Consider the following 25,057-nt stretch of genomic DNA (forward strand, 5'->3'; position numbering starts at 1 on the left):
TAATAATACAAAGTAAATAAAAGTAAATACAAACCCAGGCCATACCACTAAGTCATCTTTGACCTCACCCCACATTTTATCACCAAGCCTTCTTGTCTCTATCTGGGAAATGCCTACAGAATCTAGTTCTTTCCCCACTTGTTCCCACAGTCAATGCCTTGTTGAGAAGTCCCACGTTATCCACTCTTCAAGTGATTTTTCAATTCCTCCCTCTCCCTCACACTCAATCAGCTCTCGGGTCCTAATGATTACCAACCATAGAAACTCATAGAAACTGGGAAGCAATGAAAGATGTCTAATTCTAAATGCTATTTATCTCAATACTTGGTTTTCCTGGCTATAACAGCTGCAAAATATATATCCCAATGCAAAGCCGATTCTAGTGGGAGGAGAACATCACTGGTTACATTAAATCAGAAGATTCATTCTTCAATCCCAAACAATAATTTAGAATGTTTTCATGGACTAGGAAGGTAGCATAGTGGTTATACAAAAAGACTTTCATGCCTAAGGCACTAAAGGCCACAGATTCAATTCCCAACACCACATGGCAGAGCTGAGCTGTGTTCTGGTAAAAATACATAAATACATCAATCTTTTTTAAAAATAGCAATTAGTTCACATTTCCTGAATGCTTAGTTTTCCAGACTTGCTTGATATTCATATATCATTAGCATGTTAAAACACAATATATACTTCAGCATGGCTCACTATTATTATTAACTTTAAAAAATATTTTATTATTTGTTTATTCCCTTTTGTTGCCCTTGTTGTTTTATTGTTGTAGTTGTTGTTATTGATGTCGTTGTTGTTGGATAGGACAGAGAGAAATGGAGAGAAGAGGGGAAGACAGAGGGGGAGAGAAAGACAGACACCTGCAGACCTGCTTCACCGCCTGTGAAGCGACTCCCCTGTAGGTGGGGAGCCAGGGGCTCGAACCGGGATCCTTTTGCTTTGCACCACCTGCGCTTAACCTACTGTGCTACCGCCCGACTCCCTATTATTTTTTTTAATGGATTTATACACATGCATATACAGGGACACATCAAGTAGGTTTCTGGAGAATATCAAAATATTTCTGGCTGGGGGTAGGGTGGTGATGCACCTGGTTGACTACACACATTACCGTGCACACAGACCCAGGTTCAAGCCTCCAGTCCCCACCTGCAGGGGCAAGCAGTGCTACAGGTCTCCTCTCTCTCTCTCTCTCTCTCTCTCTCTCTCTCTCATCAAATAAATGAAAGGGGAAAACAGCCACCAGAAGCTGTTGACTTGTCCTGTAAATGCCAAGTCCCAGTGATAACCTTGGTGGTAAAATAAATCATATATCTCTTTGGCTGACCTTGGCCAGGTTGATTACTTGGTTGACCATAGTTTTTATTTTACACTAGGACTTCTATGTGTCTAGTCACACGGATCTTATTAGCATCATATTGAAAGAGCTTTTATTGAGTCACTGTCCTTTTTATCCTTCTTATTTTCTAGCTGAGAGAGATAAGAGCACCAAGTCACCATTTTAAGTGGTGGGGATCAAACCCTGCCAGAGAGCACATCTTTTATAACTGATGGCCCTAGCCTGACCCCGCATCACCACCCAGAGGCCATTCCTTTTACTAGGGTCCACTTTAGTCACTGTATTTTAAGGATAAGATTAATAAAGCCATAAATCCCCTTAGCCAGGAGATGAAATTTATCAAGGAGGCAGACATCAGAGAAATAACCACAGAATTACATATTAATGGCAATACCATAAATCAAAGAAAAACCTGATCTTGTCTGGGCATGAGCTGAGACTGGAGCAAGTGACTAGGAACTGAGCTTTGAAGAACGAGGGGAAGTTGATGAAGGGAAGAGAGAGAAAGCGGGGAGGGGAGGGCAAAATGGGCAGAAGCCAGCATGGTAGAAAGTCCAGTTCAAGACTCAAGTTGTATGTCCTAAACACAAATAACGAAACAAAGACCGGGAAGCAGAAGCTGGGGAGAGGACACAGAGCCAGAGGGCTGTGGTACAACACTGAGTGATCATTCCCAAAGCTGTGACAAGTTATGGGAGAGGAACAGTGTGACCACACAAGGGCGCTTGGTAAACAAGATCTTGAGGGCTGCACAAGATAACAAAGGAGGTACACCTCCTGGATGTGTTCTCGCACAGTAAGAGGAGAAAGAGATAATGGTCATAATTCTTACCGTCCCATCAAAGAAGTGATGGTTAAACATGTTATAATGGCAAAAGCTATCTTCCATGTAAAACTGTGAGTACCTGCAAAACAATTTATGACTACAGTTATTTGCCCCGTCACAGCTAAACAATAAATAAAGAATAACGTTTTAAACTACGAAATTACACCTTGAGTAGAACTGATTTTTATCATCACTTAGTGTTATGAAAATAAGACTTCCCAAGGCTCTCAGGGAGTCACTAACAGTGGGTGAATAGCAATTTTTTGTTTCTATTTTATTTGGTAGGCTAGAGAGAAATTGAAGGGGGAAGAGGAGGTAGAGAGGAAGAGCAAGATAAACAGCTGCAGACCTGCTTCACTGCTTGTGAAACATCTTGTTGCAGGTGGGAAGCGGGAGCTGGAACCCAGGCCCTTGGGCGAGTCCTTGCACATTATACCATGTGCGCTTAACTGGGTACATCACCACTCGGCCCCAATAACAAATTATTTTTTCAAAGTCTAATAACTAGTAGCACTACTGTAGAACACTCATCTATAAAATACATGTGTTGTTACGAGCCAAGGATCATACATAAGCAATTCGGTTACTCAGACTATGCAACTTAAACTTGAGATGGGTTGACAAGATTACACCTCATAGCTAGTGATTCGAAGGAACAGAGTGAATCCACATTTCTGCTCCACAGTTGTTCATTATTTTCTTCTGTGGCTAACAACAACAAATTAACATGAAGTTTTTGTCCACTGAAGATTAGCTTAATACAACAGGCTTCTCAATATAGATGAAAAAATGTGCATTTTACATTACCGAGGTAGTGCCAGAAGAGAGAACTATTTATTTGCTGACTCAGTCACCTTATTCTTTTAATATACTACTTTAAAATGCAATCATCAATAAATGAGAGCACCAGCTTTAGGTATTAACAGTTTATAAATTCTTGCTCATTTATGAAGCAAAATTCATACATCATGGTTTGAATCTGCATTAATTTGATTTCTTACAAGCCTAAGTTTTCTTTATTCCTTAATTGTATTTGTGTTTCTAGCACTGTGCTGTTCCTATTTATGTATACGGATCTTAATGTCATTCTAGCTGATTTCTGAGGACTTTGTGTAATTTAGAAACCTCTTCATTATCTCAAGATGATTTTGAAGTTCCACAATTTAGTTATGCACAATCACACATGAAGAATGCCAAACTTCCATAGAATCTATAACCTAGTTGAAATACTGGGGGGGGAGGGGGAGCGGGGGACACATTCTTACTTGTGTGTCTTCTCTAACCAACCCATGATAGCAACGTAGCTTTGCGTCTACTCTCAGTTGTCTATTACCGTTTTTAAGTGATTCATTCTGTAGCCATCCACAGCGACTAACCAATAAAATGGGTAACGCTAACTTATCTTCTATCTTAATTTGGCTAAGAATATATATGCAAATACGTAAAATAAAACACAGTAAGGTAGTCTAGTTCCAAATGCTGTGTAACTGCAGGAAGGAGCAGAGCCTCAATGTCTTGGGTGATATAAAGCAGGAAAAGGAATTTTCACCTCACAGGACACAGTAAGAAGTGGTGAGGCGATGGATTAAAATGATTAATAGAGTCATCGGTCCATAGCATATACTGAAATAGTAGGTATCATTACTTTATTCTATATTTTTAAAGTTTCCTTTCATATTAAATAGTGAGAGGTTCACAGAGACAGAGAAATCAGAGCACTACTCCCATTTGTGCAGTGCCAGGTCTTGAACTGGAAGTCTCAGGCAGGAGAGTCCAATGCTCTCTACAAGCTGGGTTGTCTTCCCAGGCACTAGGCATCACTATTTTAATATACGCGAGTTCTAAAGATCTGATTTATGTCATAATGCTCTAGCATTAGAGAATTCTGCTTACGTCCAACAACAAGTATTTGGCCATCACTAGGGCTTCCCGGCTTCAGGTCAACTTTTTCAGATATATACAGAGATGGAGAGAAAAAGACAGAGAGAGAGAGAGAGAGAGAGAGAGAGAGAGAGATGGAGAGAGAGACTACAGCCCCAAAGCTTGCTCTAATGTCATGGGGGCCGGGATTGAACTCACACACATAGCAAAGCAGGCACACTACGCAAGTGAGCTATTTTGATGGCTCTAGCCAACCAAATTTTTCTACCCCTAATCTAAACATATATAATTACTTTATATGTATATCACGTGATGCATACAGACAGACACACAGCCACTACTTTATGTATATAGATCTATCCCAGTAACAGTACAGGCAGGAGTCATTATGAATCAAGGGCATGCTTCTTTCTCTTTTGCGTTGCTTTGTGAGTGAGAACAAAGGCAAACATGATCCCTTTTTAAAATACATTCCTACAACCTGTCCATTTTTCATAGTGGCAGAAAAACACAATGGTCATTTAAAAAAAATTATATTTACATATAATTCAGCACAGTACATTTGTGCAATATATTCTGGGAAGCAGCAGGCAGAGCCAGCAAGAGGGAGAGAAAAAAAAAGTCAAGATTTCAGCATAAGTTGCTATCAATGACAAACGAGGGAGCATAATTATTCATATTTTAAATTATGAAAAATCACTCAACATTACCCTTCTAAAATGAAACCGGCCACAAAGAATTATTTTCTCCGTTGAACAAGGCAAACAAAACCAATCAGAAATGCATGCACTTGAAAACTGCTCAAAAGGACATTCATTTAGTTCAGCCATTCATTCTCTGCAAATGAGAGGCGGTTAGCAAGTGCGAGACATATTCTGCACACAGGAAATGTAATCAAGAGCTGAATAAAATTAGTTCACGAAATGAACCTAAGAGTCTCTTTCCATATAACTTTATTTGGATGATAGTTTGCCAAACAGTTTCACATCTTTCATGCCAAGATTAGAACCACCAGAACTCCATCTTTGCAAATGTTCATGGCGTATCTTAGAGGCCCTGAAGAGGAGGCTTACAGTCTACCTGCACAGAACACTGGCACTGAGGAAATCTCCACAGCCCTGGACAGTCCTTTTCAAGGGAGCAACAAGAAACCTGAATCACTACTTTTTTTTTTTTAACCTCCAGAGTTATCGCTGGGGCTCAGTGCCTACGCTTTGAATCCACTGCTCTGAGAGGCCATTTTTTCCCTTTTTTTTTTTCTTTTGTTGATAGGACAGAAAGAAATTGAGAGGTGAGGGGAGACAGAGAGGAAAAGAGACAGAGAGACACCTGCAGACCTGCTTCACTGTTTGTGAAGCGACCCCTCTGTGGCGGCTTAAACCCAGGTCCTTGCACATAGCAATGTTTGCACTCAACCAAGTAGGCCACCACCTAGCACTATCAGATGTCACTTAATTCTGAGCCTCTCTCTCCCACAAAGCCTAACTGCGCTAATCCACCCCTGGGTGCTATCATTTCCTAGTTAACACTCCCTTCACTTCATATTCTGTCCAGGGAAAAACAACACACACACCCCTGGGAAAAATATGTTAACACAAAGGCCTTTATCACACTCACAACATTGCATGGAGAAAATCTAGAGGAAGACCAGCCTTATCTAAAGAAACCAGAACTGAAAAGAAATTTCACTCAATAGGAATTTATCTCTAAATCATAAGCCCAAGTCCACTGGACACATACACAGGGAAGATGAAGGGCGCACACTATCGGAAGAAATCTGCCTTGCTGTTTGGAATATGACAAGTTACATGCCGAGTTTATACAACTAAGAAGGTAACTTATAACCCGTAAATACTTCTAAGTATTAACTAAAGGATTACCATAGGTTAGAATTAATAAGAGAAATACATTAAAAAGAAACAGGAGACAATGAAGGAGAATATTATATACTTTGTAATAAGAGCATGTAGTGTATTTTGTAAACCTACCGAAAATCAATATCCAATAGGAGGCTTTTAATGTTAGACTTGTCACTGGAGGCTTTCAACCTGATCAGCTCATGCAACCTAGAGCAATGAGTAGAAGCACATCTAATATGAAATCACAATGCCACAGATAATTAGCAAATAAGCAAAAATAAAAAAAGTTTTATCTTAATATTTCTACTACGTCATGAACACTATGTAAAGGATTTGGCAAGACAAATATAAGATTTCAGTTTTGCAGGTCTTTCTGTAAAGGGCAGAACTTATCGGAAGGAGAGAAGTCTAAAATTACCAGCTGTTTGGAAATCAAATCATAAATAATCTTTGATTACATATCAGCAATCTACAAAGATGTTTCTCAAATGGTACACAGCCTTCCAACTCCTTAACAGAGGAGTCTCGCTTTGCGTTTCCTTTGTGTAAAGCCCCAAGCTGGATGGACTAAATCACTGTTTGATTTTTTTTTTCCTTATAATTTAAATAGTAGTCACAGGAGAAAGATCATATAACACACCTTGGTGTTCCAACACACAGTACTCTTCTGAATCCGAGGGTGGAAAGGAGGTCTACCAAGAACTGACAGCTCCTGTCAGCAAACAAATACTGGGCATTTGTCTTCTTGTTCTCCAGTGGATAGAGGAGTTGGCTGGGCCTTTTTAACTGGGTGACAGAAATGTCACCCATTACCTGATGCCCGTGATGCTTCTCCTGGTCATCTGGCAACAACAGCTGCTGACATCTTTGACAGAACCTTCTCTGAGATAAGGGCAGCTCAATGAACTTCAAGTACCTTCAAGACACAATAAAACACAAGTGGATGTATTCTAAATTTGTTGTTCTGGAGCGGGGGAGATAACATAATGGTTATACAAAGAGACTCTCATGCCTGAGGCTCCGAAGTCTTAGGTTTAATTCCCCACACCACCATCAACCAGAGCTGAGCAGTGCTCTGGTTAAAAAAAACAAAACAAAACAAAAAAAAACTGGGGTGGGTGGGTGGGGAGAACACAGATCCAAGAAGGATTCAGAGGTCCTAGTGGGGGTTGTATTGTTATATGGGAAACTGGGGAATGTTATGCATGTACAAACTATTGTACTTACTATTGAATGTAAAACATTAATTCCCCAATTAAAAAAAAAAAAAGCAAAAAGAGAGGGAAAAATGTTGTGAGGATGGTTTTTGTTTAGTTGTGTGTGTTTTGTTTTTTGCTATTTTCAGTATTCCAGAAAGTAGGATTACCTCCCAAAAGGACTATGTAAGGAAGCAAAAGTAAGAAAAATCTCTGGAAGGTGGGTTAAGACTAGTGTCTGGCAATAGATCTGTAAAGTGGAAGAGAATCAGCAATTTCACAAGACTTGAGATTCTCCAAAACCGTCACTGGCGGGGAGATCAATATCCATTTACAATGTGAATGTCATCTATTACTCAAATGACCTAGTAGTAATGGCGACTACCAATGTTACATTGATTGACGCATCCGTGCGTCCTGTGAAGTGTTAAGCGGTGCAGCTCAGGAATGACAGTCATTTTTAAATGAGAAATTAAGGTCATTCTTCAAGTCCTTATGACATACTTAGCAAGAACAACTCCCTCCTAAAAGAAAAAGTATTTCTGCAAAGCTCGTCTCTCCTTAGCAGTACTGACAGAGATGCTCGCCCTGTCCACCAAATCCAAGACAGTATTTATAGCCTTGAGAAAACTATACTGGTTCTCCATTTCAGCTTTCTGCACATCGACATTCTATCTGATTTCAGCTTCACATTTCCTTCTTGTCCTCTTTGTTTCTTTCTTTTTTTTTTTTTTTTTTGCCTCCAGGGTTATTGCTGGGGCTCGGTGCCTGCACTATGAATCCACTGCTCCTGGTGGCATCTTTTCCCATTGTCATTGCTGCTGCTGCTGTTGTTGGATAGGACAGAGAGAAACTGAGAGAGGAGGGGAAGACAGAGAGGGGGAGAGAAAGAGACACCTGCAGACCTGCTTCACAGCTTTCGAAGCACTGTCCCTCCCCCTCTGGAAGTGGGGGGACTCAAACCAGAATCCTTGTGCTCCACACTAAGTGCACTTAACCCAGTGTGCCACCCGGCGCCTGTACTCTCATTTTATTAGAGTTGATTAAAAAGAGAACATAATCACAGTTAACACCCTTTTAAAACTGCGACACCAGTTATGAAATCAGTCAGAAACAGTGAGTTGGAATAAAAAGATCTACAGGGAGGTATGTGGAAGGGCGTACTGAAGGACTCTCAGAGCTTGACCACAACTCTGAAATCGCACTGCAATAATGCCCATGAACTTAGCATCGAATCAAAGGGAGCTTTACCACTTTTTCTATCTCAGCAGTTTCACTTCAAAGCTCCCAAGGCAGTGACAAATGGGTCTTCCAAATGACTACCACAAGACATAGGCTTATCGGGCCGGTAATTACAATGTTTTGTTTCTAGGCTAACTCTTCTTTTGACAGCTTTATCTGTGACTGGAAGGAAGAAAGATTAGAACTTCTTAGAATAACTCAGAGAGAGGCTGGACTGTGGCACAGCAAATGGAAGGCACATATTACAATGCACAAGGGCCCTGGTTCAAGTCCCACAGTCCCTACCTGTAGGGGAGGAAGCTTCACAAGCGGTAAAGCAGTGAGTGCTGCACGTGCCTTTCTCTCTCCCTATCTCCCTTTTCCCTCTTGATTTCTCTGTCTCTATCCAATAAATATTACGAAAAAGGTGAAAAAAAGGGGGGCAGGTGGTGGAGCACCTGGTTAAGCACACACATTACAATTCTCAAGTACCCGGGTTCAAGCCCCTGGTCCCCACTTGCAGGGGGGAAAGCTTCTTCAGCAGTGAAGAAGGGCTGCAGGTGTCTACCTCTGTTCCTCTCCCTATCTCCCCATCATCTCTCATTTTCTAAATTTACCCAATAAATAATAAATAATAACAACTCAAAGAATTGCCGGTAAGGAAAAGGGCCCGAGAACATGGAACCCAGAGGAAGGAAGGAAGCAAGCCACTCCTGTGGGTCATCCCAGGGCTCTCCACCTCTCTGGCCACTGACGGGCGGCCCCTGGCAGCCCTGGGAGGCTCTGGTGACGAGGGTGTTGTGCATGGAAAAGATGGAAGCACACACGACTGACCAGCTCCTGGAGAAGCCTCTAGGACAACTCGTTTATTAAGGGTACAAGCAAGTAGATATACCCAAGGTTCAGAAAGAAGGTTGAGGTAATCATTAACCCACACACAATACATAGTTACATCTTGACCTACCAAGTATTTGATCACAACTGGAAAGTTACCATATGAGGTCTGGTCATGAGCTCACAATGCATAGGCAGACATTTTTCTCTAAGGGTAAATTACAAGCACCTCAGAGCAGAGGGGAAGGGAGCAGTTTGAGCAAAGCCAGGATAGTTGTGATGGGTCTCAGGTTGGCCATACACAGTAATTCATGGCCTCTGTTCAAAAGGGATGGGGTAGCATGTACAGGAAGTTGCCCCGTCCAGAAAAGCCCATCCATCATCAGTTCATGAGATCAGGAGGGACCTGCCTAACGTCTCTTCCCCTTAGGAGGGAGAGAACTCGGGGTCAACCCGTTCAGACTCTCATGAAAATAATGGTTTAGACTTCTCAGACAGTGGGCCCTTTCCCCACACACTCCCCCATGTTGATCTGCTTCTAAATTCTGCTTCTAAGACCCCTTCTGTTGCATTGCTTGACGTTGTAGTCTATTTACATAATCATTGTTTTCATTGATTTAATCCCCACTGGTTTGTGCGCTATTTTCCTTCTCCCCACCCCCTATCCTACATACTTCCTCTTCCTGACACTTCCGCCTCAGGAGATATAAAAGACAGGGCTTTCTAATGAAGAGAGATTAGAAGAGATTAGATTGTTGAACTGCATCCCCCCGCTCGTCAATAAAGATTGAACTGCGTTCCCAGCTCAGCCATGAGTCCCTGGTCATCTGTCTTCCTCCCGTGAAGCTAGACCAAACTGGGACCGGCACCCCTACCATTTGCATTGGGTCCCTCCCATCACTGAACAGTAAGCCCTGGAGTCATCTACACCCAGGCAAGGAGGAGCAACAGACACCAACTAACTTCTCTTTTTTTTTCTAGTTGAGCAAACTATATGAAACAACAGCTGTGAGGAGCTGGTTAACTGAAGATATTAAGACAAGACACTGGCAGCCCAGGGAGTGAGGGCTGAGAGGAGAGGAGAGAGGAGGTGAGTGACAAGGCTCCCCAGCTGGCTAACTGACACGGGGCAGAGAATCCACAGAGCTCAGAGGGGCAGAGATGGGTGGAAGAACTTGTGGAGGGAGGTAAGAGTGGCAAGGACTTGAGAAGAAAGGAGGGGAGACGGAATGCAGAGCTCACAGAAGGCAGAAGGGGTGGGGAAGAAAAGGCGGGAAAGGGAAAGGGGGAGGAAAAGGTAGAGAGTAGAAAGGGGAGAGAGAGGGGAAGGGAGGGAGAGAGAGAGATTGTGTGCCCCAAGGTATGTTGGCGATTCTCATGCCTGGGAAGAGGCAACCATGGCGAGGAGATACCTGGGGTGAGGAGCAATGGAGTCACTGGGAAAAAACCACGTACAGGGTGCAGAAAAATGGCTCACCAGTCAGATCTCGAAGCTGCCTTATACACTGGGAGCAGGCTGAATGCTCAGAAGGGCACAGCAGGGCACTACACAGTGCTCTGATGCCCCAGAAGCAAAGGATGTCAAATCTTTTCAGCAAAGGGGGGGACAGAACGTAATTTTAACACGGCAATTGGCACTGTCTCTCTGTCGCAATGATTCTGTCCTTGAAGCACGAAAGCTACCACAAACCAAATGCAAAGGGCCAGGGTGCACAATGCTCTGGCTGTCTGTACTTCACCAAACCCTGCTCAATATCAGATTCCACACAAGCGACTTAACTGCAACTCAGAAATATGAAAAGGAATAAAAACTATATGGTACAGAATACAAGATGAAATTCATACTGCCAGTATCACATGAGATATTTCCAGGTGCGCAAAGAAATCGGAAAACAGTAGCTATAACCTGGGGATGGGGTGGGAGGGGCAACTCAGATGACAGAGACAGAGGTGACACACTGGAGACATGGAAGCCACTTGTTACAACTACTTTTCACAAGTTCAAGAAGGAAAAGAAAGAGGCTATTAAGATATGGACGATTTTAAAAAATCAAATCTGTAAAGATTTTAATCATCTGAGATTAAAAACATCCTAGATAGAATTTTTTAAAGGATTTTTTAACAGCCGTTTAAACATTACAGAAAATAGATAAATGTCTGTCTTTTTTTTTCAAACAGCTCACATATTTATTATTACTGAGTAACAGGAAGAGATACAGGCTGAGTGAGTTCCTAAGCAAGTGTGCAAGACAATAGTGTTTCGCTCGAAGTCCTAGCAGTCTACCCCAGCATAAACATGTGCACATCTTGGAGGCATCCTTAGAGACCCAGCTTTGTTCTTCTCCAGTGTCTCCTCTTGGAGTTGTACCTGATCATATTACCAGTTTTCATCCGAATCTACTAAAGAATGGATGGTTCTGCTTTTGCTTCTTAGCCAGGAAGCACTTGGTTCTGAAAGTCTTGTGGGAAGACATGGCAAGGACAAGTTAGTCCGCCACCACAACGTCAGAGAAAAAGAGAGAAAGCAATGTCTGTCTTCTTAAGAAATGATTCCCTGGCTGGCAAAATAGCTCGCTCAGGTAGTGTGCAGCTTTGCCATGTGCATGCAGCAGGTTTGAGTCTGGCCCCCACACAAAGGAAGTTTCGGTGTTGTGATCTCTTTTACTGTCTCTCTGTCTCTACCTTCCTGTCTCAGAAAAAGAGAGAGAAAAAGAAAGGGAAAGAGAGAAAAAAAGGAGGAAAAATAATGATCCCAAACTATATATCAATGTGTAAAAATGGACCCCCAGATTGAAACAATAATGGCTAAATTTTTCCAAAATGTACATCAAAAGATTCAACAGGTGCAGAGATTCACAAGCACAAGAAACGAGGAAAGAGGCAGGATCCATAGAAATAAAAGCAGATAGAGAGAAAGGTTAAGAAATGGAGGGGGGCAGTGATACAGAGAATAAAGATAAGAATGTGATCAGATTTCTTACATGAAAAGATATAAAGAAGAAGACAGAGCAGTGCTACAAACTTCTTACAAAAGACTAAAGAGAATAAAATTCCCATGTCATCTTATCAAGACAGCATGACCCCCCAAGAGTAAAACTAGAAAAGAAAAAAACAAAAACCTAATTATAGACCAGTATACCTCTTGAATACAAATTCAAAATGAACTACTGTAACAAACGTATCTGCATAGTCACGCTAAGAAGATACAACCTCCTGAAATAACTGTTCCATGTATGTAAAAATTCTACAAAGAACAAATCAACAGTGACAAAGAGTAGGCTGGTAGATAGATATCTGGGACCCCTGGGGATGGGAGGGAGGAAAGGACAATGAGGCAGAAGGAAACCTTCAGGGGACAGTGGTCAAGTCTGTCATCTTCACTGTGGTGATGGTTTCACAGACTTAGATGTCAAGGTTCATCAAACTGTACGTTTTAAATATTTGAAATTGACTGTAGGTAAGTCATTGAACTACAGTAAAGCTGAAAAATCTGAAAGATCGTTAATTTTCCCTTAGTCACACATTTTCACTAAGGTGACCGTACACCCCTTTTTCACAGAGTAGCCCGTTTCTTATCTGCCATCCTGCAAGTTCCATCTGGCTAGCACCCCCTTTCCCTCTCAGAACATGTCCTTGTTTGAATTAAAGTTACATGTTGCAGGGCCAGCAAGTGGCACAGCAGACAGTGTTGGGTGTCAGGCATGAGATTCCAAGCTCAACCCTAGCATCACATATGCCACAGAGTGACCTCTGGGTCTCTCTTTCTTTCTCTATCATAAGTAAATCCAAAAAGTTAAAAAATAAAAAAATACAGTGGTCTGGGAGGTGGCGCCGTGGCTAAGGCACCAGACTCTCAAGCACAGCTCCTGAGTTTGATCCCCGGCAGCACATGTACCAGAGTGATGGCTGGTTCTTTCTCTTCTCCTATCTTTCTCATGAATAAATAAATAAATTCTTTAAAAAAAAACAACAAAACAAACAACAACAGACCATGCTTTCACTCTACATGGTTTATATAATGTGATGTAAAAATTGAATCACAATTAAAATGTGTAATTCAAAAAAGATAATTTCGATGAAATAAAAAGCGACATTTTTTTCTAATTCTGTTTTCCTCCAACTTCATTATCATTGTATTGAGGGAATGTTGATTTTTATATGTTGTCATGAAATACATGTTTTCACAGTAAAAAAAAAAAAAAAAAAATGAACAGTGACCTTAACTGGTCAAATCTGGAAGTTGCTAGAACACCAAACCAATACTCTGAAATAAATTAAAAGCAAACAGTGGGAATTAAACATCGATCTTGCCTTTCTCATATGAACTGTAATGCTGAAAGTCAACAGCTGAAAGACTTTTGGAGCCTCAGGCATGAAAGTCTCTTTGCATAACCATTATGCTATCTACCCCCACCCAAGAAAAATATTTTTTAAAAACAGAACATGCTCCACTCTGATTCTCTTCTTTCTCTCATTAATAAATTTAAATGAATAAAATAAAAATGTTTAACTAAAAAAGAGAGAGGACAAAAATATTTTCTATATGAATTATGGATAATCACACACACAAAAAAACCCTGCTTAATCAGAAAGCAGCAATGTAAGCACAGATTAAAAGGTAATTTCTAAAGGAACTGGAGGGACGATCTGGCTGCAATTGCTTCTGGAGAGAGAACAATTCATAAGCAGAGATGCAAGTATTGTTTGCTGTAAGAAATAAAAGAGAGGGAGTCGGGCGGTGGCGCAGTGGGTTAAGCGCACGTGGCGCAAAGCGCAGGGACCGGCGTAAGGATCTCGGTTCGAGCCCCCGGCTCCCCACCTGCAGGGGAGTCACTTCACGGGCAGTGAAGCAGGTCTGCAGGTGTCTATCTTTCTCTCCCCTTCTCTCTCTGTCTTCCCCTCCTCTCTCCATTTCTCTCTGTCCTATCCAACAACAAAGCAACGTCAACAATGGCAATAATAACCGCAACGAGGCTGCAACAACTAGGGCAACAAAAAGGGGGAAAAATGGCCTCCAGGAGCGGTGGATTCATGGTGCAGGCACCGAGCCCAGCAATAACCCTGGAGGGAAAAAAAAAAAAAAGAAATAAAAGAGAGAAGAAACTTCACAAAGCTATTTGATCAGATGACCACATATGGATTTTTTTTCCGCTGGACTTTCCACACACGCGCCCCATCACCCATCACCCTTTCAGAATGAACACATTCACCCAAACGAAACAACGGGACATGTGCTTGGCAGAGAGAGCGAAATACCCAATAGCCGAAGGATGACAACAGTCAGCAGCTTCGAAAGAAAAAGAGGAAAGACAGATGCCCATGTGGATGAAGTTGAGTCATGTCATGGCTAAAACACAGTTACAAGGACTGCCTACATCACCCCAGAGAAGCCACCCGACAGCAGAAGGTGCAGAATCTCCAAAGTCCAAAAGCAGTGAAAGGCGAGTGGGACCATTACACCCTCCCTCTTGTGTAGAACAAGCATAAGGTGCTTCAGGTGCTAAGCTTATTAATCTGTCTTAATATTTACTAATTTATTTACTTACTTAATGAGAGAGGGAGACAGAGAGAATCAGAGCATCACTCTGGCATCTGTGATGCCAAGGGCCTCATGTTTTGAAGCCTGGCGCTCTAGTCACTGCGCCAACCTTCCAGGCTGCAGGTACTTTGTTTAAATTTTCCTTTTTAAAAAAGAAAAGAATTGTTCAACAATTTGTTTGGCTTTGTATGTTAACTCTCTTTTCAGCCACCAGGTTCCAGATGCCAGCAGGATGCTGGCCAGGCTTCACTGGACAGACAACCCCATCAATGTGTCCTGGAGCTCCACTTCCCCAGAGCCCCACCCTACTAGGGAAAGAGACAGGCTGGAAGTATGGATCAACCTGTTAATGCCCATGCTCAGCGGGGAAGCAATTACAGAAGCCAGACCTTCCACCTTCTGCAACCCACAATGACCTTGGGTTCATACTCCCAGAGGGATAAAGAATGGGAAAGCTATCAGGAGAGGGATGAAATATGGAGATCTGGTAATGAGAATTGTGTATTCTACGGTTTTGTTAATGTCTCCTTTTTTAAATAAATAAATTTTAAAAATTAAAAAGAAGACTGATGCTCAATGAACCTCTACTTCTCTGTGTGCCTTGTAGAAACTGTCTTTTTGACCACGTTTTACTGATAGTTTAACTTGCTATAATATAAAAACACAAACAGTTCTTGTACCCATTTCTCTCCTTTCAAAATCACATCCCAGATTCTTGGAAATAGATCTCCCAGTAGGACACACACACCACCTTGTCTGTCAACCTGGGTTCAAGCCTCTGGCCACCACATGGGAGTACCACGCAAAGCGGGAGCGTCATGAGTGGAGAGCAGCGCTGCGCGTCTGTCTTCTCTCTGTGTCTTTCTCTCCCTCTCACTATCTGGGGGGGAGAAAAGAAAAGGGAAGGGAAGGGAGGGGAGGTTAAGGGATTGGAGGGGAGAGGCAAGGAGGGCAGGGGAAAGGAGGAGGAAGGGAGAGGGAAAAAGGGAGGAGGAAGGGAGAAAAAAGGAAAAGAAAAGGAATCCACTGGGTGCAGTGAAATCCTGTGGGCACAAAGCCCCTGTGAAAACCAAGGCAGGAAAAACAAAAACCCTAACAATCAACCATTCAGTTACACCACATTTCCCCCCACCCGAGCTTTGGACACTCTCAATTCCACTGCTCCCAGAAGTCAGTCAGCGCTTGTCTCTCAGTCTCTAATATTTCCTCCCCCACACCCTCTCGCCCCACAGCACTGCTTCATCACTTGTGAAGCTTCCCCCTTGCATGGCAGAATGCCCCCATGTGGTGGCTGGGTGCCCTAACCAGGGTCCTTGAGCAAGGCCAAGTGTGTGCTCTTTGAGGTGAGCGATCTCCCTTACCTATACTGAACTAAATTTAACATCCAGGGCCTTGAATGTATAAGACCTCGACCCCCAGCATCTCCATGCTCTCCCCTCCCCCAATGAACAATCAGACACAGGCTATTGGTTCCAAGTTTGGGAAGAAGAACTGCAGAGGCCTAAAGATTACTCAGCACGCCCTCTTATTTGGACTCACTACACATACCCAGGGGGAGAAGAGACTCATTCTGCTGCATTGCTCAGCATGATTCACAAATTGCAGCCTAGCATTTTGAAATGTCATTTTTATTGATCTCCATCTGATGTTCCATTTGCCTTTCCTCGAGTAGACAAATTATGTTTATGGCATTTCCCTAATAGCAGACCTTGAAAATCTGAGTTTAAATGAGCTCTGAAAAAAATAATAATAATAAACCATAACCAAATGAAATATCAACTAAAGAAAACTATCCCGACACACATAAATCAATACTGATTTTAGCGCCGAAATATATCTTCCCTGAGATTTCATAGGTCACAACAAGGGTGCTAACATACTATATCAAAGAATCCCACATTTTGGGGCTTAACAGGCAGCTAAAAACTAGGAAGAAAGGCAATTATCGGGCACCAAGTGTAAATCTGTCAATTGAACATATCTGTTATCTAAAGCAAGGCTCAAAGAGTGAGGTTACAGAAATGACTATCAAAGCTCATTCTGTAGTCCAGAGAAATCTATGCAGTACTGGCAGTTCCATAATAAAATTCAAGTGACAAAAGTCAATCTATCTTGCTAGCTACTAGCATTCCTTCCTGACAGTTTCAGAAATCAATCAGCGGAAATCTCTTGTTCCCTCCACAATAAGGTATGAAAAGTTGGCTTCATAGAATTAGCTTCCGTTTCATTCATTAAGTGCATGAAATGTTTAAGTGCATCTTAATGCTTTCAAATTGAGCAGTGACTTAACTAACAACTTGGAAAGGAGTTGTAGAAACTAAATGAGGAAACAATTATGATCACATGAACCCTCATCCATGGGCCCATTTCCATACTTGCGTGAACTGCTAGTTTCCGAGTACTTAATAGCACTGAAGAGATAATTCAGCAGACCTCTGCTTTTAAAGAGCAGGCGAGCGTTCTGGAGAAATGACTGATGTCAAGCACATTACTGCACAGAAAGCATATCAGGTAGCATGAGAGTATCGATTACAAAGTGAAACAGTGGAATTCATATTACATTTCCAAAAGCTTAAAACTTCTACCCATCTTTCAAAACCCATTTATATGCCAAGTCCAAAAACTGTATTGATCAGCAAAGGCACAAGTCTGTCATGATGTTTCTGACTTTCCAGACCATTTCAGCCTTTCTGAACACTGTCAGCATGAGTCAGGTTATTGTGTCGTATAAGCTTTGACTATATCTCAACTCCAATACTAGCATTTTAAGTTCTTTTTGAGCCCTCAACAAAGACGGCAAATATGACTAGAAGGGTGGATGGTAGGGGGAAGTGTTCTGACAACAAAACTATTATTAGAGTTATGGATTTTTTTTTTTTTTTTTGGCAACTAGGGTTATAGCTGGGGTTATAACTTTAAAGAGTTACATAACTCCACCATCCCTGGTGGCTATGCTTTTTCCTTTACTTTCTTTCTTCTTGCTAGAAGGTAAGAGATAGAGGGGGAAAAAATAAGAAGAGAGAGAAGGAGAAACAGCCATAGCACTGCTCCACCACTCAGGAAGCTTACTTCCTCCTATTGGGGGCTGGAGGCTTGAACCCAAGTCCTTGGAGATGGTAACATACACTCTACCAGATAAGCCACCATCTGGCCCTGGTCGCAGATGAATTAAGATGTTGAAACCCATTTTATTAAGATACGCTCCCAAGAATTAGTGCTTAATAACAAATGAAACTATGGTCCACAAGAGACCACCTTTTGAGAATTCTAATATCTCATCTTTAGCCAGTGTTTTTATAGTCTAATTTAATATGAAATATAAATTACAGAAATCCTTTTTCCCCATCACAGGCAGAGCTTCTGACATGAGCAATTTCACCACCCTGGACTGCTTTTTCATTCAGTTGGGGGGTGGGGTGAGGGAGAGAGGTAAAGACACCACAATATCCCCTCATGTGATAAGAGGCTCAAACTTAGGCACAAATCCTTTCTCATGAGCTATTTCTGTGGCTAAAAAAGTCTTTATTATCTGACAGCATAACTTCTCTCCAGACTCAAGGTGTATTATAGGACTAGGAAGGGAGAGCAGGGGTGATGCTCCAGCCTTCTTTAGTGCCTAAGTCCCTAGAGGTTTCAAGTCCACTCCCCAGCACCATCATAAAGCACAGCTAAGCAGTGCTCTGGATTCTTTGTCATTAAAATAAGCAATATGCCCTAAGAAATAAAGCTGAAAAGCAGTGTATGTTAACAAAAAGATATATGTACATTACACAAGGAAACAAATTACCTAACCTAGATTGCCTAAGAGTTTAATTGAGCCACCAACATCCTTAAGCAATAACATGAAAAACGCAGTTGTTAGACAAAAGTAAATGACCAGGCAGAGTATCAAATCATGTACACATAATTGCTATGACCTTGTAAGACAAACAAACCCGGCATAGGGAAAGCCAGGAGAATATGATATGATGGCCCCCGCCCCCCACCTGCAGGGGAGTCGCTTCACAGGCGGTGAAGCAGGTCTGCAGGTGTCTGTCTTTCTCTCCTCCTCTGTCTTCCCTCCTCTCTCCATTTCTCCCTGTCCTATCCAACTACAACGACATCAGTAACTACAACAAAAAACAAGGGCAACAAAAGGGAATAAGTAAATAAATAAATATTAAAAGAATTTTTTAAAAAATTATTTAAAAAAAATGAAAATGATCTAATTAGCCATGGCAGTGATCCAAAGAGAGAAACTATAGGCTTAGTCTGCTACCTCTTACATCACTGATATTCTAATGTATCTCACTGGAACCTGTCACTATATAATTCCTCAAATTAGTTCCTCACATCTCCTTAGAGTAAACTGTGACATATATATCACTTACTATCATGTTTAAAATGCTTTAGGGGGAGCTGGGCGGTAGCTCAGCAGGTTAAGCGCAGGCTGCACGAAGTGCAAGGCCCAGCGTAAGGATCCCAGTTCGAGCCCCCCGCCCCCCACCTGCAGGGGAGTCGCTTCACAGGCAGTGAAGCAGGTCTGCAGGTGTCTATCTTTCTCTTCCCCTCTCTGTCTTCCCCTCCTCTCTCCATTTCTCTCTGTCCTATCCAACAACGACGACATCAATAACAACAATAACTACAACAAGAAAACAGCAAGGGCAACAAAAAGGAATAAAAAAAATTTATAAAAAATAAATAAAACGCTTTTGGGTAAAAAGCACAAGTTTAAACCTGGCTTAGTCATTCTAGTAGTAATAACCTGAGAAGCTACTAAACTTCTCCGAGTCTCAACTGTTTCACGTAAGTGGATTGCCTCAGCAGAATTACAATCTCTGGTACAGCACTTAAGCCAGTGCCTAGCTCTGAGTAGTACTCAGGTCACTGTCACTCTCCTTCCAGCGTGTTTCATTGTTGACTAAATCCACACATAGTAAGAAGACATCATTTTGCACTGTTTTGCTTCTTTGTCTTGCAACAAGTGAGTGAAATTATATAATACTTGTCTTTTGTGGAGGTTATTTTTGTAAGGTAACATAATTTTCCCTTAGCCAGAATAAAAAAAAAAAAAGAATGTTAGTAAGAACAATAGGGTGTTTGGGAGGGGGGCGGGAGGTGGGAGAACATTGGATACAATTATATGTTGGCGAATAGTAGTGGTGGCTTTGGCTGTCATTATAAGGTATCTGACATACAGATGTCAAAATACAATGCTATACACCTGAATCCCAAGATATGTTTTTTTTTTAAAAAAGAATTTATTTATTTATGAGAAAGATAGGCAGAGAGAGAAAAAAACAGACATCACTCTGGTACATGTGCTGCCAGGGACTGAACTCAGGACCTTATGCTTGAGAGTTCAGTGCTTTATCTACTGCGCCACCTCCCAGACCACCCTAAGATATGTTTTATAGCAATGTCACTTCAATATTTTTTTATCTTTTTAAAATAAAAATCTCCTTAAACTCTACTAAGTTCAGAGAGAGAGTTTTAAGAGCCATATACATCTTCCCATCTGTTCTGAATAAGACCTCAAGATGCAGGTGGCTGGAGCTGGGCGCCTTGAGACTGAAAAACCACTTGTCATCAGCAACCCACACCAGGAACTTCCTCCAGGGTCATCGCTGGGGCTTGGTGTCTGCACTACAAACGCACTGCTTCTAGAGGCCATTTTTCCCTTTTTTTTTTTGCCTTTGTTGTTGTTCTTATTGTTTCCATTACTGCTCTTGTTGTTGGATAGGCCAGAGAGAAATGGAGAGAGGAGGGGAAGACAGAGAGGGGAAGAGAAAGACAGACACCTGCAGACCTGCTTCACCGCCTGTGCAGCGAGCCCCCTGTAGGTGGGGAGCTGGGGGCTCAAACTGGGATCCTTGTCCTCAGTCATTGCTCTTCACGCCATGTGCGCTTAACCAGCTGCACTACCACCCAGCCCTCCGACCAGGAGCTCCTTAAGGAGCTTCTCCTAGAGGGCTGGGTGGCGGTGCACCTGGTAGTGCACACATGTTACAACACTCAAGGACTCAGGTTCAAGCCCCTGGCAGTGAAGAAGCTTCATAAGCCATGAAGCAGTGCTGCAGGTGTCTCTCTTCTCTTCCACTCTTGGGTATATGCCCCAAAGTATTGGATATAGAGCTCAAATAGATATTTGTAAACTAATGTTCAACGGGAGCATTATTCACAACAGGTGAAAGATAAACAACCCGGTGTCCTCTTACGGATGAACAGATAGACAAAACAAAATGTGGTAAACACACAGAATAATATTGCTCAGCCATAAAAGGATGGAGTTCTGATATCTACTACCACATACAGTCTAGAAAACATCATGTTAAGTAGTGAAAGCCAGACACAAAAGGATACATAATGTATGATTTCATTTACACGCAGGATCTAGAATAATCAAGCTCCTAAAGGCAGTCTATGAGAGGTGACCAGGGGCAGGGTGGGATGTGGAGTTAAGCTGAATGGTGATAAGTGATTACAATTTGAACATTTTTTTTTTTTTTTTTTTTTTTAGAAATGCAGCCAGTGAGTTGGAACAGTGTATAAAGCTTTGGAATATCAAGCATCAGATGCCAAATTCAATCCCTAAAACCGCATGTGCCAGAGTGATACTCTGGTTCTCTTTCCCTCTCCCTCTCTCTCCCTCCCTCTCTTTCTTTCTTTAATAGATAAAACTTTTTGAAAAAAGAAAAAGTTTTGGAAACATAATGGTGATGATTATACAACACTGTGAATTTAATTAATGCTACTGAATTTGTACACTTATAATTTATTAAAATGGCTAATGTTTTATGTTATTTTTCCACTGATTTTTTTTTTTTTTTGTAAATAAAAAGTAAAGGGATGAGGGAAGCCGTCAATAGGAGATCACATCAGTACCTGTCCACACACTGTGTTCGAGACAGAGGCGGCTGACATTTTCGGTTATGAGTTTCACGTGCAGCAAGTCTAGCTTCTGATAACTGAAACGAAAAAAATTAGAAACTATTAAACTTTCTATCATACTAGAAAAACTGATGTCACACTCTGAAATTCAAGCAGCCCAATACTGTAAGCAAGCATTCATTTCAGGAGGAAAGAAAACATATTAAACAGGGAAAATTCTAGAACTATTTGAAGTAATACCCAACAAATAAAACACTGATATACAGCATAATGGTTATGTAAGACTTTCATGCCTGAGGCTCTGAGGTCTCAGGTTTAATCCCCAGCACCACCATAAGCCAGACCTGAACAGTGCTCTGGCCTTCCTGCATATATTTCTGTATCTTTCTCATTAAAATAAAACAAACAAAAAAAAGAAAGAAATTTAAAAAGTAAAAATAAAACAATGATACATAACTCACAAGAGGTGAGCTTACCAATGCCTTTTTCCAACTGAACCTAATAAAGCTGATTATTTTTATTTTATTTTTATTTTATTTTTACCAGAGCACTGAGTAGCTCTGGCTTATGGTGGTGCGGAGGATTGAACCTAGGTAGGCTAATTATTTTTTAATATTCTATTTATTTTAATGAGAGAGCAACACAAAGAGAAAAACACAGAGCAAAGCATTGCTCAGTTCTGGCTTATGGTAGTGACTATACCTGGGCCCTTGGGGCTTCTTTCATGAGAAGATTTTGCATAGTCAGTATGCTGTCTTCACAGCTTTATTTATTTACTTTGGATAGAGATAAAAATTGAAGAGGGGGGAGTCGGGTGGTAGAGCTGCGGGTTAAGCGCATGTGGCACAAGGACTGGCATAAGGATCCCAGTTCGAGGCCCCGGCTCCCCACCTGCAGGGTAGTCGCTTCACAGGCGGTGAAGCAGGTCTACAGGTGTCTTACTCTCGCCCTCTCTGTCTTCCCCTCCTCTCTCCATTTCTCTCTGTCCTATCCAACAACGACGACATCAACAACAATAAAAACAAGGGCAACAAAAAGGAAATAAATATTTTTTAAAATTAAAAAAAAAAAAAAAGAAAGAAATTGAGGAGGGAAGGAGAGAAAGAGGGGAGGGGGGAACAAACGGAAGGAGATGGAGATCTATAGCACAATTTCATTGTTTACCCATTGCAGGTGGGACCCTGTCTGGAACCTGGGTCCTGGAACCTGGATCTTGTCCTCGTGCTGGTAACATGTGCGCTCAACAGCATATGCACCAGCCTAGACCCTAATGCTCAACTTTTTTTCTCGAGTCAAAACATTTAAGCACCTTCACTGATATTAATACTCATAACCATCTCTAAGTGTCTTCACTGATCTTACCATGGCTCTATTACAACATAAATATTTCATTTTAAGTGTTTCTTCCTGGAATAATCATGATCTCGATCCCTTAGGGAGAAGTTTTTATTTGCAGACAAAAGTACATTTTAGAGAGTCTTAAGCAGAACAAAGTTTTGAGATAGTAATATAAGACATCGGTAATCAGAATAAGTATAAACTCCAATCTCCAGAACTAAGAAAGATACTATCTTCATTTTTCTTGAGATTAAACTCACAAAATGTTCAAACTGCATACATTTTACTGGTTTAGATAGCTCAATAAAACTGTCCCATCAAAAACATTTTCCCAATAAATTGATATACCTTTTCATCTTCCCACTGGAAGAAGTTACAGTCTTTTCTATCTCTACAGGCTGAGCAGGCATAAAATCTCCGTGCTTCTTCTTTCCCTTGGCTCACTTTTACAAACAGAAGCGTGGGTCCTAGTTCCAGAACAGAAAAAGACAGCAATCAATGCTCATCTACATCAAGCTATTAATGTACGAAAAACCTGATTTAATGTATACACAATGTTATAAGACAACCCAGTAGCTTCTTCTTTTTTTTTTTTTCTCAAGAACACTCAGACATTATGTTAGAAACCAATTTTTTTAAAACAGTTCTCTTCAGGAAAGAATTTTGCCCGGTTCATGTGTACACGGTGAACAACCAGTCCCCAGAGAGGAAGAATAAATGGGAGGGGAATCCAGAGACCAGAGAGCTTAGTCACCAACAACCCAGTTAGTTATTCTTTTTTTAAAAAAATATTTTATTTATTTATTCCCTTTTGTTGCCCTTGTTGTTTTATTGTTGTAGTTATTATTGTTGTTGTCATTGTTGGATAGGACAGAGAGAAATGGAGAGAGGAGGGGAAGACAGAGAGGAGGAGAGAAAGATAGACACCTCGAGACCTGCTTCACTGCCTGTGAAGCGACTCCCCTGCAGGTGGGGAGCCGGGGTTCGAACCGGGATCCTTATGCCGGTCCTTGTGCTTTGTGCCACCTGCGCTTAACCCGCTGCGCTACAGCCCGACTCCCCCAGTTAGTTATTCTTTCAGTGAAGCCTGATCTCTTGAAAGATGGACATATCCTTTCTCCCCGAGTCAAAGAAAAAAAAAAGTGTCTTTCTAAACAAGAGTTTAATCTGTCAAGTCTCCCTAACCTTTATTATTATTATTATTATGAAGGTAACAAATCAACAACTGAAACTACCAAAGCTTTGACTGTGGGAATTACTCAACAGGAGTCTCTTTTTGTCCAATCACCTAAAGATGTAACAGTCACAGAGTAAAAAATATAATAGTATGGGCTTCCTATGACCATCTCTGCAGTAAACTGAAACAACAGTCTAGGAAGAGGGAGTTTGAGGCATCCTCCGTGGTAGGGGTGAGAGGCTAAAAGTCCAAGAGCCCTCCAAGCCCAAGGCAGGCTAGACCAGAGGCTGACCCACCGTGAGGACACAGTGGGGCGGGGGTGGCGGGATCAGAGGGAAGCACCACCTCCACTCCTGAGCTCCCCCGGCGACCCGAGTTTCCCTCTGCTTCCACGACTCCAAGAGAGTCCCTGGGGGCCGCCATCTTGCCGCCGCCTTCCCGAAAGCCTCAGCGAGAGCCAATGAGGCTGAGAAAGAGTGCCGCCGTGACTCTCAAGGACGGACAGCGCCCCCTGGCGCCTAGGAGGGACCGCGCCGTGGGAACGGAGGCCACTCCCTGAAACACAGTCCCCGCCCACCCCAAGGTTCACCGGAAAGAGGGTGCAGGTACAATTCAAAGCGACTTCTTAGGTGTGGGCAGTAAGTTCACCTAGTTGCCACCTCACGGTCTGCACATGTAAGCATTTGTCTGCCATAGGAATAAAGCCTGGTCATGCAAAAAATAAGCACCCCAGGGAGTCAGGCGGTGGCGCAGCAGGTTAAGCGCACGTGGTGCAAAGTGCAAGGAACGGCGAAAAGATCCCGGTTCGAGCCCCCGGCTCCCCACCTGCAGGGGAGTCGCTTCACAGGCAGTGAAGCAGGTCTGCAGGTGTCTGTCTTTCTCTCCCACTCTCTGTCTTCCCCTCCTCTCTCCATTTCTCTCTGTCCTATCCAACAACGACATCAATAACCACAACAATGTTA

The 25,057-nt window shown here is 42.0% G+C and overlaps 1 protein-coding gene, 1 long non-coding RNA gene and 1 pseudogene across 6 annotated transcripts in view; 1 reads left to right on the top strand and 2 right to left on the bottom strand.

The window, feature by feature from the left end:
* ZCCHC4 (zinc finger CCHC-type containing 4) overlaps nucleotides 1-24,546 on the bottom strand; it is a 50,467-nt gene extending 25,921 nt beyond the window's left edge. For 4 of the 5 annotated variants that reach the window (XR_009549047.1, XR_009549048.1, XM_060188261.1 and 1 more), the window contains exons 1-6: nucleotides 24,392-24,523; nucleotides 23,267-23,385; nucleotides 21,575-21,657; nucleotides 6,561-6,836; nucleotides 6,050-6,127; nucleotides 2,187-2,259 (exon numbers count right to left, since the gene is read on the bottom strand). Coding sequence is in view for 3 of the 5 variants with exons in the window: in XM_060188261.1 (XP_060044244.1) it covers nucleotides 2,187-2,259; nucleotides 6,050-6,127; nucleotides 6,561-6,836; nucleotides 21,575-21,657; nucleotides 23,267-23,385; nucleotides 24,392-24,518 (756 nt within the window). In the remaining 2 variants the exon portion in view is untranslated. Of the gene's footprint in view, nucleotides 1-2,186; nucleotides 2,260-6,049; nucleotides 6,128-6,560; nucleotides 6,837-21,574; nucleotides 21,658-23,266; nucleotides 23,386-24,391 lie in introns of all 5 variants that reach the window. The other variant, XM_060188260.1, reaches the window with a different exon arrangement.
* Nucleotides 9,723-15,142, top strand: LOC132537721 (uncharacterized). Its single transcript, XR_009549178.1, has 3 exons — nucleotides 9,723-10,078; nucleotides 10,153-10,261; nucleotides 14,918-15,142. It is a non-coding gene; the product is annotated as an uncharacterized LOC132537721 (long non-coding RNA).
* On the bottom strand, nucleotides 11,415-11,784 carry LOC107523255 (large ribosomal subunit protein eL39-like; annotated as a pseudogene).
* Nucleotides 24,547-25,057: the final 511 nt, after the last annotated feature.

The sequence above is a fragment of the Erinaceus europaeus genome, chromosome 3 (genome assembly GCF_950295315.1).
Source record: "Erinaceus europaeus chromosome 3, mEriEur2.1, whole genome shotgun sequence".
NCBI classification, from domain to species: Eukaryota; Metazoa; Chordata; class Mammalia; order Eulipotyphla; family Erinaceidae; genus Erinaceus; species Erinaceus europaeus.